At 29.5% G+C, this 18,149-nt stretch overlaps 1 protein-coding gene and 1 long non-coding RNA gene across 7 annotated transcripts in view; one reads left to right on the top strand and one right to left on the bottom strand.

Moving 5' to 3' along the window:
- The first annotated feature begins 1,280 nt into the window (after positions 1–1,280).
- Positions 1,281–3,037, top strand: LOC143230708 (uncharacterized). Its single transcript, XR_013016604.1, has 2 exons — positions 1,281–1,408; positions 2,753–3,037. It is a non-coding gene; the product is annotated as an uncharacterized LOC143230708 (long non-coding RNA).
- The window catches only part of LOC143230707 (glucose transporter type 1-like), a 320,532-nt gene continuing 305,133 nt past the window's right edge, over positions 2,751–18,149 (bottom strand). For 5 of the 6 annotated variants that reach the window (XM_076464724.1, XM_076464720.1, XM_076464719.1 and 2 more), the window contains 6 exons: positions 16,296–16,508; positions 11,357–11,432; positions 10,165–10,292; positions 9,647–9,866; positions 8,650–8,815; positions 2,751–8,136 (listed from right to left, as the gene is read on the bottom strand). In XM_076464724.1, the coding sequence (XP_076320839.1) occupies positions 8,715–8,815; positions 9,647–9,866; positions 10,165–10,292; positions 11,357–11,432; positions 16,296–16,508 (738 nt within the window). In that variant the 3' untranslated portion in view covers positions 2,751–8,136; positions 8,650–8,714. The remainder of the gene's footprint in view (positions 8,137–8,649; positions 8,816–9,646; positions 9,867–10,164; positions 10,293–11,356; positions 11,433–16,295; positions 16,509–18,149) is intronic. The other variant, XM_076464721.1, reaches the window with a different exon arrangement.

Raw genomic sequence — 18,149 nt, 5'->3', positions numbered from 1 at the left:
AGGGTTCAACACAGGAACTTCTAGTTACTAAGTGCTCTGGTCAATTTCAGGTGTGCAGGAAGTCTTTTTTTGTTGTTTTAATTCACCAAAATTAACTAGGTAGTAACAGCACTTGGAACTTCTCTGTGATTTATTATTTTTTAGAGAAGACAAAACATGAACAACTATTTGTTAGGATTTGACACTTATAAAGGTCTTGATATTTGGAACAAATAACCCTAATACAAATATAAAACTTAATGTAAAATTGAAAGCAATATTATATCTAATAAAAACAAAACAAAAATCTTCTAAACCAAACAACCTTGGAAGCTCTTGGGCCGTGATTGGATAAATGGTACAAACTAATATGAATTTGATGTAATTTGTCCAATTATGTTATTTTAACATGCCTTTACAAAGTTCATGTTTATATTGCAACATCATACTTCAATAACAGTATGAACTAATTTATTTTGTACTGATAAAAGTATGAATTGGCAGTTGTGATACATAATGGTAAAGTTAATTTCATGTAAAATAATATACATGTCATGTAACCAAATTCTGATGATGAAAAGAACTTTAAGAAATAAATGCATTGAACATGAAAAAGTTACACCTTTATCAAAACACTTTATTGCATTTCTCTCTAATCACATCGAAAATTCTTCTTACATTTATATTTTAGATAAGAGAAACAAGATTAAATTATATTAGCCACCCCTATTTCACAGAATGGAACTAGTGACTTTTTCAACAAGTCGTACAAAGTATGACCTGCAGTAATTCGATTATGCATATAATTTTTGCAGACTGTTCAATTAACTATCTAGTGGCCGAATATTGTTAACTATTCACTTGCATTTAATGAGTTTCTTTTTTATATAGTCATATTTTAACTTTAAGCCAGTGAATGCAATAAAATTACACAAGATCTGACTTGCACAAGTTTTACAGTCTGATTAAACTAATGAATAATTTCTTCAATCATGGGTCATAATTTAAACTAACATTTTATTTGGTGCTGAATGTACTTTACCATCAAGAAGTTAATTCTGTTAAGGCTTACTATTTCTACAACTTAAATAGTAAAATAATTCCATCTTTTAATAAGTTAAAAATATTTCCAGAGAACAAGATGCAAACTGAAGAAGATATTTTATATTGATAGAAATGTTAATTCTAAATAATAAGAGCTTTCCATATAATTTATATTGAATAAAGTTTCATGATGTTTAATAATTCACAACCATCAGTGATAAATAACAAAAGAAAATTAAACTAGAATAGAATTTCCTAATTTAGAGAGAAAAAGGGGAAGTGGTTGGTAAAGAAGGATTAAATTCCAAAACCAATGGATTTACTGCTTATGGACTGATAATGATTTCACTAACGGTGATGAATTTGTTTGACTTCATATCTAAAGGTAAGTTTTCTTGAATTTATTTATCAGGGAAGGAACCCCCAAACACTAATTTTTTTTTTATATGAAACCAAATACTAAGAAGTGGAAAATATCTGATAGGTAGATCTACCATTTTAGAAACTAAAGTAAAACTGCATAAAGCGCCGTTAGAAAACAAATATAACAAATCATTGGAAAGAGAGAGACAAAGCAATGGATTCGTGTGAAATGGAACTGGTTAAATTTTGATAAAATAAGACGAACATAACTTGTATTATGAAACTTCCACCCTTGTTTTTCAAGGCAAAGTGTATCTAAAGCCTTGTGCAATTCTGACTATTAAAATAATTTAATTTTAATCTTTATCTTATACTCAAAGAATTCTCAATCATATAAACTACATGAAATAGTCTATTTCATGAAGGTAAAATTTATCAGATCATTAATCTTTTAATTTATGGAATGAAAATTTCTGTTATCAAAATTGGCTTTCAGTAAATTATAAATTGAACCAATATTGAACAATGGTTGATTGTTAACATAACTCTCACAAATTATGTATGGTATTTTAGGCTAATTTGTTGCACTCATTTTTGTTGATGGCATATCAAATATTTTACTTGTGTAAGTTTTGATACTATAACAAAACATTTGTAGCCATAAACCTATTTTAATACATAAATGGAGTAAATATACTATATTGTTACCATAACCAGATGTAATGGGGAAGGGGTATATTTTGTGCATAGAAAGAATACTAATTTAAAGGGATAAAAATAAGTTAAGCTTAACATAATCTTCAAGAAAGGTAACCATTGGTCAAAATATAGCAACTTGTTTTTCAAACTAAACTTAAGATTACATAAATAATGACAAAATACCATTTACTTCAAATTTTGAGTTACAAAGTAAATTTAAAATTTGCCTGTGTTTATATAATATAATGTATTTTCTAGCTTTATATGACACTGTATTCATGTCATTACTTATACTTTAATTACTTGAGCATTGGGAACTACATTTTTCATTTCTAGGTTGTGAAAACCCATTGATTTTAATCTATGTGTCTAAATCTTACTTCTTTACATCTGAAAAGAAAGAAACTGAACACATTTGACTACAAGTATAGTCCACAATACTCTTTTGTCTTATTTCCAAAAGATCTGGACTGTTTTCAAGAGAAAAAATTTATTGAAATAATTCAACTATGTATAAATCCACACATCCAAAATTCAGGAAAAATTATGTAGTCCCAAAGTACTGTCTGATGGTTTAACATTGAGGAGAAATATTTACTGGTTATTTTTACAATAAGACCCTGCAAGATGAAGCCATACTGATATTTCAAATTATTCTTGGCCTTAGGTAATTTTTTTCTTCCAACATCAAGATATAGCACCATCTTGATTCTAGGAATTCTGATCAAACTTCTATCAAAAGAAAACATTGTTTTACAAATGACAATCTTCTAGAATGTGAGTACTGCTAGGAATGTTACTTACTGTATACACATTAAGTACTACTGTTGTTCTTCAGAAAGGTAATATTCATTTAATGGTACACAATGAAAGACTGTAATTCCTCAGGCATAAATATCTTTCCAGAACTAGTCCAGGAGAAATAAAAAAACAACAGCTGATAACTCAAATAGTGGGATGTTTCAAAATAATTACTCATTTCAGCAACATATAGTGTGTTTAAGATGTAATGATGTAACTGAAGTAATGACATATAAATTAAAAGACAAATTTTCCAAATATAACACAGGGGCATTATCTGTAGCTATCAAGGAACTCCAAATTGGTCCAAGTCAGTTTGAACTTCAAGATAAAGTAGATAGAAAAACAACAAGTAGCATAAAAGTTTTATATACTTAATATATAAAACAATTTTTGTGAGTTTTTATCTAATTACACTATGTAACAAAATTTTTACTTTTTCTTGTTCCTGGGAAGAAAGTGTTATTTCCCAGTTGCTTATGCCTAAAGTAAATGGAAAAGGCCTATTTTTCTCTTCAAACTGTGCTTTTGTGATCTGTGAGCGTATAACAAAAACATGATGGGAGACTATATTTGGGGGCTAATACGTGAAAGCGATTTACATTACAGTTGCAAATCTCGAAAAATTACTCACTTCTAAAATTTTTGTATAACTTTAGTACAAATATACGTAAATCTTGATTCATATGTTGTTTTAGGTAAATGGAAATGTGCAAATTTGCCCATTTTTACATAGAAAATAAGTTAATTTCTAAATTTCATTATCCAGGTCAGAGAAGCAATGTTTGAAGGGAATAATTGCCATTTTCTGTACTTTTACAACATAAGAAATTAAGAACTAATGCATACTATCCAGGAACAGAATTTGTGTTATGTAGTGTTATAATTGAATTTTACTCAACTAAAAATACTACTTTAGCTTATAGATATAGCATTACTAATGTCATAACTTAATGAAGCAGTAATCTTAGACATGATGCAATAAAGATTCTAAGTGTCACTTACACATTAAATTCTGGAAGTATCTTTTGAATGATTTCTTACTTTCAGATAATGTTCAATAATTAAAGTTATCAGAATTTTTGTAAACTATACAACTTTAAGTTTTCACCATTTAACATTGATTATAATCACTAGAGGGATAAAATAACACTTTCTGCTTATCAAGATAAATCCACACTACATACAAAATACATAAAGTCAAAACATCAACACTACATAAATATAATTTGTGTTGTGTTTACTCTATTAAGCAAAAAAACTACTGTAATAGATGCCATCATTGAATAATTACCAAAATGATCCTAAACAATACTTTACATTTTGAAACATTTGTTCTATACAAACAGTAACATTTATTTTCATTATCTTTTTAACGAGAGGTTGTCAATCATTATCATTTCATCAAACTACATTATTTTTAATACAGATTTAACCTCTCCACCAAAGAATATTAAAATATCATGAAAAAAAAGGTTAAGCACCATTTACTAGTTTCAGAAAAGACAAAAATAAATAAATTAATTAATATTTTACAAATAATTATTTGCAGGATTGATTTAAAATAAATTGTAAAAATTTTGCATCTTGGATAATACAACAATTGTTCTGAATACTACATTACATGGCTCCAATGTGATCTTATTTTGTAACATATCAACCACAAAATCTACATTAACTTACTACATTAAAATAACTGTATCTTTCACATTCTGGTTAACAAAAAAAAGGTTTTCAAGTAAGATAAAATTTGGAAACGTATTGACTTGGAACAATCTATTATTAAGTCATGGGTTTCCCAGTGACACAGCATTATGATTGTTTTGTGCTGTATTTTTCTTTTTTTTCTTCTTCTTGATATTTTAGGATACTTAAGCCATTATAACCATTCTTTATATATTTTTTGGCTGATTCAAAATATGAGAATTTATGGAACTTTTATTTATTACTATATAAATTCTAAGATCTCAAAAAATACAAAAATGCATGCACTAGAGTAGGTCTCTGTTCCAAAATATTTGCATGCTATATACCATCGGACATTAACACACCTGTGTAAAATAATGCTAAATTATTAAAATTCATTCTAAAATTTTGAAGGAACTCAGTGACATTGAGAATTCCACTAAAATTTTACAGTTAAGTAATAATAAATGCATTCAAAGCTTTTTAAACATTAATAAACTTAATTACATTTGTACAACATTTCATTATTCTTCATTAATTTACAAGAATGATTTATACTTGATTTGTCTTTCAACAAAACTTCTCGTGTATATACGTACGTATTCATCACCCAGTTATTCTATTTATCCACATGGGAAGCACATAAATGAGTAGTATTAATCTCAAGTTGACCTTACGACCACTTTTTGAAAGATTCTTTGTGAATAAACAAATTTTCTTTTTGATTTCCAATTAGTAACTTTCTATTAGACATTTAATTATTAGATGTTTTTGTGAAATAAAGTAAAATGAGTGAAGAAAGTAACTGAATATTATTCCAAATATTAAGCATCCAGTTTACTATGCTTATAGAAATGTTTTTGACAATTACTAAGCATTTCTGCAATATATGCTATGGTTAAACTTTTCAAGAACAAGAACTTTCAAAGCTACAAGCCCTATTGCTAATTCTAGTCAAGAAAATAAAAAGTTATTTACACTATTGTATTTTACTTAATGTTATTACAGTTAAATTATATTATGATGTGCATATTTTCTTAACTGGTACTCTAAAAAAATATAAATGATACTGCAGGAATTAAGTGATGTTTAATTACTGAGCAATTTATGTTGTTTGATCAGATGATGCTTAACTTTCACTGATTTAACAAACAAAACATGATTGGTGTTGAGCAAATTTTAAGTGCTTCTGATAAAACAAGAGCAATGACTGATTTGTGAAATCAATATTCAGAATTACTAAATTTGTCTCTTTGATTGAACAAAAATAGCATTAGTATGATAAAAAGATCTGATTCTTGAGCTTTTAAAAATATTGTAATAACGATTTTAGTTTTAATTACATGTTATACATTTTAAAGTTTGCCTATTTGTGTGAAAAACGTGACATTTCTTAAGTTTTCATAAAGTATTTGCTAGATCTGATTCTTGAGCTTTTAAAAATATTGTAATAACGATTTTAGTTTAATTACATGTTATACATTTTAAAGTTTGCCTATTTGTGTGAAAAACGTGACATTTCTTAAGTTTTCATAAAGTATTTGCCAATAGAATAAAATTACTTTATGTTTGAAATTGGCTAACTTATCTGTGGTATCAGAAATAATTTTTACACAGTTAATAAAAATTCCAGAATTTATTGTTTGACTTCTGCTAAACCTAAGATTTGTAAATATTATGAACTCTTTTTTTTTTTTTTACGAATGATTATTCAGTGAATTGAAAATCAGTAGCATGATTTGTCACACTTTTTCATAAACATAAACAAACAGGGATAGAAACTAAAGTAAAGCATTGGTATAAATTCAAAAAAGAAATAAACTACTAGACATCACAAAAGCAAACAAAACATAGCAAGTTTTATAAACAAAAGTATTGTCAACAGATCATGCTAAATTTGTTTTATATTATTTGGTTTTCTTACTGACATTTATTTTAGAAAATTTAAATTTCACACAACTTGATCATTATTTGTTGCTAGATTATTTATCTGAATGTATCACTGACACAAACATAACACCATTGACACTGAAATTTGATGAGTTGAGTGAGTAGAAACGAATAAATTCTGCTAAATAGACTGTACATTTTATTTACATATTGTTAATAACTTGTGTATTTCACTATGACCTACTGAAATTCAAGGGCTTGCACAATATTCTGGCACCAAAAGGCTTAGGGAGGAGACTGTATAGATTATGCAGTCTATACAACTAAGTGTGTTCTGTTTTTACAGACAAAAATTATTCAACGAAACAGAAGGCACCCTTATCGAAAATACAGTGTTAATCCACACTCAATCCTTAATTAACATGTATAGCCTCAAAAAGTTTGGGAGTCAGGTTATTTAAACATCTAGATAAAAACTATAATAAAAAACGACAAAATATTTCTGTTAGTCACTGAGGCTAAGTGGTTCAAAATTTACTTCCTAAAGTGTAATGTATGAAAAGACAAAATTACACAGTTTCCTATTTGAGACACACATCAAGTGTTTGTTAAATTATCGTCATGGAAATGAAGAAATTTTAACAAATAAAATTAAACTTAGGACTGTTTGAAATTTTTTGGAGATTGTTTCTCGGAAGCCCTTTGTAACATAAAAATTATGAAAAGCTGATGAAATGGTCACCTTTCATTGGAATAGATTATCTAGAAGAAATATTTTTGAAACTAAATAGTGTTTCTCTCTATTACTCTGGAAATAAATAAATAGAATATGATAATATGTATCACTTTGTCAAAAAGACTGGAACTTAAAAACTTTGAAGTGTCTGCACATAAGATATTGCACTGAAAGCAAAAAATTAAAATAGTCTCCTCCACATAAAAAATAACTCTTTCTAGAACTAGCTTTTGACAATACAGTACTAACAAAATACTGATAATCCAGTAACTTAACTATTGAGACAGAAAAACATTTCTAAGACTTATTTCTTTTGGAGACAAAAAAAGAAGGAAAAAAACACAGCTGCATAGCTTGGTAACGTGACTGTCCTGTTAGGTCAGAGGTCACTTAACTAACTCATCTTCTTCAACATCCCATTGATTTAGGAAACAGATCTAAGGTGAAAATGGATGGATGATAGCCACTTTCTTGCCACTCTTCTTACAAAGTATTTATTCTTCAAAACAGAGCCTCCTAGTGGCAAGACTGGACAAAGAAGGTGATACAGCTATGAATACAAACTGACAGAACTATTTGAGAGGCTAATAAGTTTTCTGTAATACTACAATGTTGAAAAGACTGTTTTCAGGGGTATATTTTCTGTATTTTTCTTCCCACTGGTCATATGATGTAATTTTCTTTGTATCTGATATGAACTATTATCTGTTGTGAAATTTCTAGGATGTACAATAATGCACTTGTGTATAGGGTTTCATTAGTTTTCATCAATCTGTCTCAGTTAAAATGCACCAGTGAAAAAAAAAAAAAAAGAATGCCACGATGTGCAACTCGAGGGCAGCACCATGCAAGTAACTGTCTCTGCAATGAGCACTTCATGGGTAGACATTTACCTGAGCAGAAAGGAGGTTCCCCTTGACTAAAGCTTCACATGGAGGCTAAGGAGCATATAATCTGAATGAGAGATCAAGAAAATGCACACAAACTCATATTTGATACATGTACTTCAAGATATATATATTAATTACCATATGGCTAACTATAATTTCTTTGAGAAAAAGATAGCTCAAATAAAATTTATGCGTACTAATGTTAAGTATACATATAATGAACATTAATATGGTATTTATTACAAAAAAGTTCAATTTATCCCATGAATTTACATACACAAGTTTTATACTTTGAAATAAATTGTATTTCAATACAGCCTAGTGGTGGAAAGTGTCTCAATGAGTCCTGGTCTTACCTACTTCTGAGAAGCAGGTATTTAATTATAAAGTTCCATACTTTGAAAACCTTGAATCATTTCTAATGAATCAACATGGTAGCACTCAAACTGTTATTAAATTTCTAATAATAATTAAATATTTAGGGAAAACTCGCACAAACACATACTAAACAGGTCACATTGGTTAATTCCAGATAAAACCAGTTTGTTTAATTACACTGACCTACAGACCTACTGCGAGGTTAATTCCTGTGTTGTGGTTGACAGTCTGAGATTCTGTACACTTTGCTACAGCTGATCCTCTAAGTGGTTAGGAGTCACCTCCACATTTTTTTTTCTAGTGGGAAGTTCTTCTAACTGGCAGTGATGATGATGATGGTGTAAGGGACCTTGAAATAGATTAAAAAGAAGAGCCTAAACTATAAAAAATACCTCATTTTGTAACTGGTGAAGATTATTCTAGATTGTAACATATGACTGTGTCTGAGAGAACTTATTAGTTTTGCACAGAAAGAGAAGGTAATTGCATAGATTGATACAGGAAAAAAGTATGTCTATATGCTTTTTCAGTATATACAATGGTAAACTTTTATTTGTAACTAATGGAAACGGAACCACAATACTTAAGACATAAAATAAGTTTATAGACTACAAGTAAGCTTTTATTAGGACACCTGAAACAACTGTTATACTAAATGCAACTTTCGAAGAGTAGTAAGTCTTTAAAATATGATTTCTGTTAGTATTCCATTTCTTTAAGGTGAAATTGTGCCATAGTGAATTACAGACTGAATAACACAAATCACTTGAAGACTTGTATTGAATATCAAGACCTATAATCTAGTTTAGTTGCAAACCAAGTGACTTCGTAGAAAAACAGGATTTCTCTCAATCATTCCTTGTAAGGCATATTGATAAAGCCACACCACTAGTGAGCAAAATGAAGCTCCTCATTATCAGTGCAAGAAGGTTATAAACATATCAGTTAAATAACAATAACAACATTGCAATAAAATATTTAAAAATTGCAAAAAAAAATATGTGTATGTTATTATTATAAAATTTTCTACTCAGCTTGTTAAACTGAACTTGTGCAGAATTCTCTTTTACATATTATTATTATTTACCTTTCATTATACTACTTATCACACATTTTCATTAGTTTGCCACTGTACACTCTAAAAAAACTAACCACTCAGATAAAAATTGATGTATCTTACAATCTTCAACTGGCTTGTCTTCAAATAGGAATTCTCCTGACTGTATTGACTTCCGTGGGATGTTCATTCCATTAATGTTGATCACATCCTCTCTCCTAAATAGAGCTGCAATTTCTTCAAATGTCTTATTTTTGGTCTCAGGAACCTTTTTGTATGTGAATGTCCAGAAAATTGCTAGTAGAGCCGTGAAGGGAAGAAATGTGTAGCTTTCAAAACCAAACTGTAATGTGAAATAAACTTTAAGAATCAGTAGTGTTATAACATTTCCGTATCTACATTGACATAAATATATATTCTGAAACGTTTGGTGTAAAACATGTTAGCAAATCTTGTGCTCTAAAAATTTCAACGTGATGTAGTGATGTTGTAATACCACTTTGTTAAGAAACAATAACTGAATTTAGAACTGATTATTAGTGTAGCAACTTTTCACAAACTGAAGAGAAGGTTTAGAAAAGTTCCAATATTCTTGAAGGACTGTTCTTATAATCTTAATGAAGGCTTTACTTAAGATTTACCAGCATCATTGGAAAGACCAGACCAACAACAAAGTTGGTAAACCAATTGACTAGCATAGCTATACTTATGGCTGCAGGTCGTGGTCCTTGAGAAAACAGCTCTGCAGTTATCATCCAAGGAATAGATCCTATAATAAAAGGAAGAAAATATAATTACATAGTTAATAAGATATGTTCTTATTTTGAGCAATCCAAGGAGAAGGTTAACTTTCTATTTTGCCTTATATCAACAATTTAAATACACCTCTTTTTGTTCTATAATAGAATTCTTCTATAGATGAGCTATGAGTTTATTGTATACCTGTTCTTAATAAAAAAAAAATGACATCTGTTCAGTACATATTTGGTTGAACAGTTGTATAAAATAAGCTTGTCAAAATAAAAAAATCAAGTCCAGGTAAGATTAATAGTTTTTGGCTTAGCTTGTTTATTATTGCAGGTAAGTAGAGTTTATTTTTTTCATTAAAAAATAAAAGTTTTAAATTGCCATTGACAGTGGCATTATATTTATTTTTTCAAATATTTTTAAAATCAATTTTCATTTAGGTGAAAGTTGCATAATTTTCAGTTTTGATAAATACTCAATACATCATTTTTCTTTATAATCATCAGTTTTATGGTGCATAATTTCAAATAGTTGGCTATATGACCTTAATTTTTTTTTGCTGCATAAAAACTGGGACCCTGATATGAAATTCCCAAAGTAATTCAGATATTTACATTGTATTTTTACTATATTTGAATGAAAACAGGTTTAATCGTTTTTGTATGCTACCAAAGAAATTATTAAATATTTATATAGAATAAAATATGTTTGATTTTACTGAATCCTAATATCAGAGAAGAAGGGGATTCTTATACAATATTCTAATTATTAGTAAGAATGAAACTACTTTAAAACTCTAATTTAATACAAATTATTGGCTCATTGTTAATAATTGAAGATTCTTAAAATATCATTAAACAACTAGAAATATATACAGTTGTGGCTTCACTTTTTAGGAGGTTTTGAACAATTTAACATCAAGATATAGAACAAATAAAATAGAATGATGAATTTCAGTGGCAAAACTGAAACATAACCAGTACTCTGAAGACTGGGATGTAATGTGCGTCGTATTTAAGGTAAGTGGTCATCAGAGTGAAATAACTGTCCTCTGTTCATCAGAACTATGAAAAGAAATTCACTAACCTGGACCAATTGCAAAGAAGACGACGAAGCTGAGGGTGCTAACAACACTGACATACATAACCCACTCATAAAGAAACTGTAAAGAGATAGACAAAAAGATTTTGAATAATGATTCTATTAATAAATTCTACAAATATTTCGTTTTACATAATTTACATACTCATGTCAATGTAGTTAAATGTTACTGTTAGTTTCTAATCAAATGTTGATCTTAATTGTAAGTTTAATTTGAAACATTCTTTGAATGTAATACATCAACTATAAGAAATATTTTTGAATATGAAATATGAGCACCAACTATTTCTAGAGAATATTGAAATGAATGAACCTCATGGTTGATTGCTCAAATTCATAATAGGATGCAAAAAATAAAAGCTCTATGAACTAACTTTTAAAAAATATATAAGCAGAAAAGAAAAAAAATATTATTTAGCTTCAGGTATAAGCTATTAACAATAAATACTGTGATAACATTCTACTTAAAAGTACTTATCATTTGCAAATTGACAATGGACCCTTAATGACACATGGATATGTGACCTAGGTCCAAAGAGAGCTATCCTTAATTTATAACTGTGGGCCAGTGGAAGGCCAACCATTCAGAAGCACCTACCACCTACTCTTAACCGAAGACAAGGCTTGACTGTCATTTTTATGATCTACTGAAAGCATAGAAAGTGCCCAGTTGCCTACAACAGGCTAATATCTTGGACTTTCTGACCTCCTGCTCAGAACACTAATCAATAGACCATATTTAATATGCTTTATACTGACTATGATATTATGATAACAACATAGGCTCCTTTTAACTAATTTTTTCAAGGATAGCTAAACCTAGAGAAATATTACATGTGTAAAGATTACTTTAACAAACGATTTGTGAGAAAAGATACTTTTTTTTTAAAGATTTTGATTAACTTTTGAGAACTGATTTACTGCACTATTTTATTTCAATATCTAAAATTTTAGTCAACTATATATCAGTAATACATGTGAAGACTGAATGAATAATAGTTTTGAATGTACCTTTAGGTCAAAGTAATACAACTTTCCAAACAAGGACCCCTGTCAAGACGGTCATCACTTTTTTAGAGTAAGTAAGATTCATGACAAGAACATGCCAAACAGTGATGACTTTAGAGTAGATTAAAGCATCTTTAAATTTAACATGGCATTTATGAAGTTTTGTGTTCAAAATATGCACATTTATCCTAATGTAAGCAAAACTATAATAAAAGATTATGTGTTCAATATCAAAATTTAGTGTGAGCTTTATTAGTTAATATAGGCCCATAATAAAGGAACTGTATTGATAAAATAAATAAACAAAATATGTATTTGACCTCTATAACAGAAAGTTTACCAGCCATCTTATGTACTGTATAAAGCCATAAGACAAATTTTCTGGTCTTTGGAGAATGGTTCATTAGTGTTAGGTAATTTTGTTTTCAACTAACAGACTGCCACCAAACTGTGAAGGCCCAGCATGGCTAAGTGTGTTAAGGCATTAGACTCATAATCCGAGGGTCGCAGGTTCGAATCCCAGTCACACCAAACATGCTCGCCCTTTTAGCTATGGGATGGGGGCATTATAATGTGACCGTCAATCCCACTATTCATTGGTAAAAGAGTAGCTCAAAAGTTGGAAGTGGGTGGTGATGACTAGCTGCCTTCCCTCTAGTCTTACACTGCTAAATTAGGGATGGCTAGTGCAGATAGCCCTCGAGTAGCTTTGCACGAAATTAAAAAAAACAAAACAAAAAAAACCAAATTGTGAAGATTTTTTTGAAAACTATGAAATGGTCAAGTGGAGCATTGTTGTTTACCCTGGTCACATCTCAACACATAAACCTTGATGTTGATAAGCTGACAATTTTATTACTAGCATAAGCTTCATTTGTCAGTGTGATGCTATTAGTGCAAAACATCCTTGTGTGTGCTATATCACTGGCAAAAAACTGTTCATAACATTTTTGTTTTGCTATGCAGTTTTATTTTGACAATAGGTCAAAGATGTTTGCCACTGCTTCTGCTTTCTAAACAGTTTGCTTATATAGCTAATTATGCCAGAAATCAAAGGAAGTTTGTAATATTGTAGATGGTCTGCTTCTGACTGCATGATCAAATACTAAGTATTTAATTGTATTTCTAGTCACACAGCAATCCAAAAACAGTTCTAAAAGCACTTTTTTTTTCTTCTTAACCATAGGATGGGTAGAGGGAATTAAAAAATCATGCACATGGAAAAGTAATCCCCTCTTCCTGATTTTCTATAGATGAAGGTGATCCACTCCTTAGTTCCATGCACAGGAATGTACAATTCCTCTACATATGTATGTGGAGATTCACAATTAGATTCTGAAGCTTACTCAGCTAATTTGTAAAAATACATTTCACAGCAGTTATTCTATCTAAATACTTGGATGTTTATAATACTAATTACACTCTACACAGAAGTGTCCTAAAACATATTTATTTTTAATACATGAATTACCTGAATAATGATAACCAATATGCCAACTAAAGAGGGTTTAGTCACAACTCACAACACCGATAATTTCTCTAACTTCATTTTCTTAAAAATAAACAATATGTACTTGATGAAAATCTGTTCCACTTAGAGGAGCTAGTGCAGCAACATACTTGGATCTACACAGGTAGAAACTTAAGAGACTCCTTTTACATGTATAATGTGCTTTATCCACTTTTTTTTCTAGTTAGGGCTCAGAATTATTCATTTTCTAAAATAAATATTTTATTCTTAAAAATCTGTAAAAGAAATAAGTCATACTTAAACTTTTCCAGCAGTTCTTCTTTAATATTTTATTGCAATCAAATGTATTTTTTCTCACATGTACTGGACTTTTGTGTAAAGGTTTTTTCATGAATAATTCAACCTATTTAGACAATCAGGTTTAAGGATGAATCTCTTTTAGTATACTGTCCATGTGTACTTTACTTTGAAATTTGAATTATGCCCCTGTTATGATAACTTAGTCCTGTATTTGAAAATGTAGTACTTTTCATGTTTAATACTGAACATTTCATTGCAGAAATATTTTGAATGTTTAGGCTATTTTTGCTTTGTGTTTATTATTTGAAATTAAACATGTAACATGCTCATCAGAAGTTTTGAAGCATTCACTTCCTTATCAGTTAAATTAAAGATTCAAATATTTTGTATCTTCAGACACTGTCTTTCTTTACCATGCATAAAAAAGTGATCACCACTGATTTCCATGCACAGAAATGTTACCTTCATAATGACAACTCCTTTATAACAACCATCACTTTTTGCACCATACAGAGCATAACATTTTGAAAACCTAGCCAAACCAACTGTGAACTTGCCTGAAATTGGAAATCAATCAATCTTGCTACTTAATATGACTTGCACAGAAAACTGGTAGCATGCATTTGTGTGTTAAATGTTCTGGTACATATCTCGTGATACATTTCTTAAGTCCCTGATACACTTTTCTAACAAATTACATGCACAGATATATAAAAATAACAGTTGGCCAAAATCATATTTTTTGCATATGCTGCACATGCAATATAAACAACATTGTAACTTGACAATGATGTAATTGGTTTTTAATCTAAAAGTTGGTTAATTCTAGAAAGGTATATCATAGTATTTATTCTTGACTGGAGAAAGAGTATGTAAAGCACAATTAATTAGATTTTAAAGTCAGATAAACATGGGTACTTTCTTTTACAAATCAGCTGTTAAATTATAATATTCATAAACACTATCCAACGAACTTTCAAAGAAGGTTATCAAATTATGAAGTTTCCATTGTTTTGTAAGTACTTAATACTCATGACATGTAATATGAATATCTGTAACATAATAAAATACAGTGGTGTTCTTCAAAATTAAAAACAATACGTTGGTGCCACATATACATTTAATCAGTTTGTGTTGTTTCAATATTCTCCTAAATACAGTAATTGAAAAACAGAAATATTTATAAAAGTTTACACTTCTGGGTATGTAATAATTTAGAGAACACAGACTGGTTTGTATAAGAACATCATATATCTTTTTATTATTATTATACCAGTTTTGCAACAGTTCTGCATAGATAAATTAATTAACATTCATGTATGGTGAATTCATGCAGTAATTGCAATTTAGTTTCTTCTTCCTTTGGTAAAATTTAATGCTGAGAAATATTTATACAGGAACAGTATATCAGTCATTGTTATGATGGTGAAAATTTCACTCAGGAACTGAATCCAAATTATATCAGATTTATACAATAGTTAAATATAGTGTGAAACTTTTGCTCAGTTTGACTGAGTGAAATATATTTACCATTTTAATGTGGTACATAAATAATTAAGGCACATCATCCAAGTATGTTGTTTACTGGTATGTGCCGGAAGATGTTCTGAGTTTATTATCTATAAAATTTGGTGAAAGTTCCATTCAGGAGCTGAATTTGAGTCAAATATACTCTCTTTCCATGCCTGTTCAAAGTTTCACTCCATATTGTAAGAGCTGTGATGATGGATATTGACATACAATCTTGACCTTTAAACTCAATTTTTAGAGTAAAGCACAAAGTGTAAACAATGAAATTTTGTAATACTGAAGACTATAAAATTTAAACTTGTGGATTACAAAAGACAACTGAATGAAACTTACAGTTTTTAGTTTGTAACTGAAACACTGTTCTACTTAATTCTTGTTTTTACCTATGCCAAACACTTACTGATGTTTTTGCCTGTTGTATTTATTTATTACTGGAGCACATCATTTTTGCCACTGTTGTAAACTTCTATGATTTACTGTCAATACTTATACTTCATATTTATTTTATACCATTATGTTTGAAACCTTTAGCTCTTAGAGAGTTGTAAACACTAATAAAACCATTTTGTTTCTTACTTTACACAGCTAAGATCAATTATACCAAATATTTCTTACCTTAACAAGTAACGATATAGTGATGAAAATACTAAAAATGAACATGCCCCCAAGACCATAGAGATGCAATGTTCGTCTTCCTGCCCTGTCCATCAGAGGAATAGAAACCAAGGTCATGATGACCATAACAATACCAATTCCAATAGTGACAAATTTTGATGTTGTTTCTGAAAGCCCTGCAGCCATGAAGAGGTTGGTAGAGTAATAAAACACCTACAGTAAATATAAATAAGTAGTATAGATAATGAGGACTCTTACACCCAACTCCCTCTAAGTACATTCTTTTTCTGTATGAAAATCGTTGCTAGCACTGCTAAGAGATGAGGTGAATCACTACCCCCTCTCTGACCAACAATGAACAGTTTAGATGTTGAAAAACAACAGAGTACTGGTTGACCTTCAACTTGCCACATATACTATGGCTCAAGCATTTGGATGTATAAAGGACCTTGCAGTGAGTCCTTTATTCAAATTCAAATGCTTGTGAAATACCAGCAGAATCATTCAGATCACTAGACCATAATATGTAGTTACATATGTTTAGGACATCAAAACAGAAGGTAAAGGTTACTGTAAGTCAGTTGAGTGTTCATCACAGATTGATATAGTTTGTCAACCAGTGTGGCCACATTTGTGTTTTGAAGCTTTAGATAGGTTTTCTCAACAGGTAGTTATGTGTTTATGCTTGTTTGTATAGCACAAGTACAACTAATCCATGATTTTTCCAGCTTACTTTTAATTTGATGTATATGTCCAGGTGGCAGAAGATGAAACCACCATAGAGCCAGGTGATGAGCTTAAATGACTAATATAATTAATTACTTCAGCTAGTATTATGTAAAAGAAGATAATTAATAATTGTTGATTTAAAAAGGAGAATTGGAATCATCAAAAAATACAGAAACAAGTTGAACTTAAATGCAAGTATTATATTTTCAAGCCTACAATAAAGAACTTTAAAAGCAAATTAAACAAATTAGGTTGGAAATAGTACCTACATTATTTCCTCAAGAGAGAAATTGCTATTTGATGCCACTAAAATTGATAAGTACTATAGACCTTGAGTCAAAGTAGGAATTTGTAGCTTGAGAAAATAATATAGACACTATTTCCAGCACAGTTTGTTTACCTTTTTTAGAGTTCCTAGTTGTAGGCTTGAAAATATATCTTAGTATGTTGATTCAACTTGTTCCTGCACATTTTTTGGTGATCCTTATTTACCCTCTTTAAATTAAAAAAAAATTAATTATTTTGTTTCTTAAATTTCTTTATATCCATCTATGGAGCATAAATTTTAATCTACATACATGCATGTGCATTCAGCTAATTTCTGCATTGCCTTTGTTCCACCCAATCACTATTTATTTAGCCAGGAATAAATCACCTCTCACAAGAGTAGTGAAATCTACTACGATAATCATCTACCACTAAAAAGCTCACTGAAATAGTTACAGACAAAGTACAACAGGGAGGTAAAAAAATGATGAGTCCTTAAAAATCACAGTTTCTAATTAACATGATGTAACTTGCACAAATTATTTTCCAACTGATGCCCATCAGTAAAATACTTGAAGGTTAAAAAAAATAAAGAAGCTTGAATTAACATTAAAACTACCCTATGACATACTTAATAATGCATTTATTAATACTGTCCTAGTTTCAATAAACTATTCATTGCCATTTTCTCTGTAGCAGATTGTAAAACTATAGTCAAAAATAATATTGTTATAAATAAAAACATTGTTTACTCTAATAAAATGAAGCATTTCTGACTATTATAAAATGGAGAGAATTTCTGACTAGTATAGTGGTGCTTAAATGACTTCTACATTTCTGCAATGCTTGAATAGCTCT

Source organism: Tachypleus tridentatus, chromosome 10 (assembly GCF_004210375.1).
Source record: "Tachypleus tridentatus isolate NWPU-2018 chromosome 10, ASM421037v1, whole genome shotgun sequence".
Taxonomy (NCBI): domain Eukaryota; kingdom Metazoa; phylum Arthropoda; class Merostomata; order Xiphosura; family Limulidae; genus Tachypleus; species Tachypleus tridentatus.
This window is presented reverse-complemented; position numbering and strand designations above follow the sequence as displayed.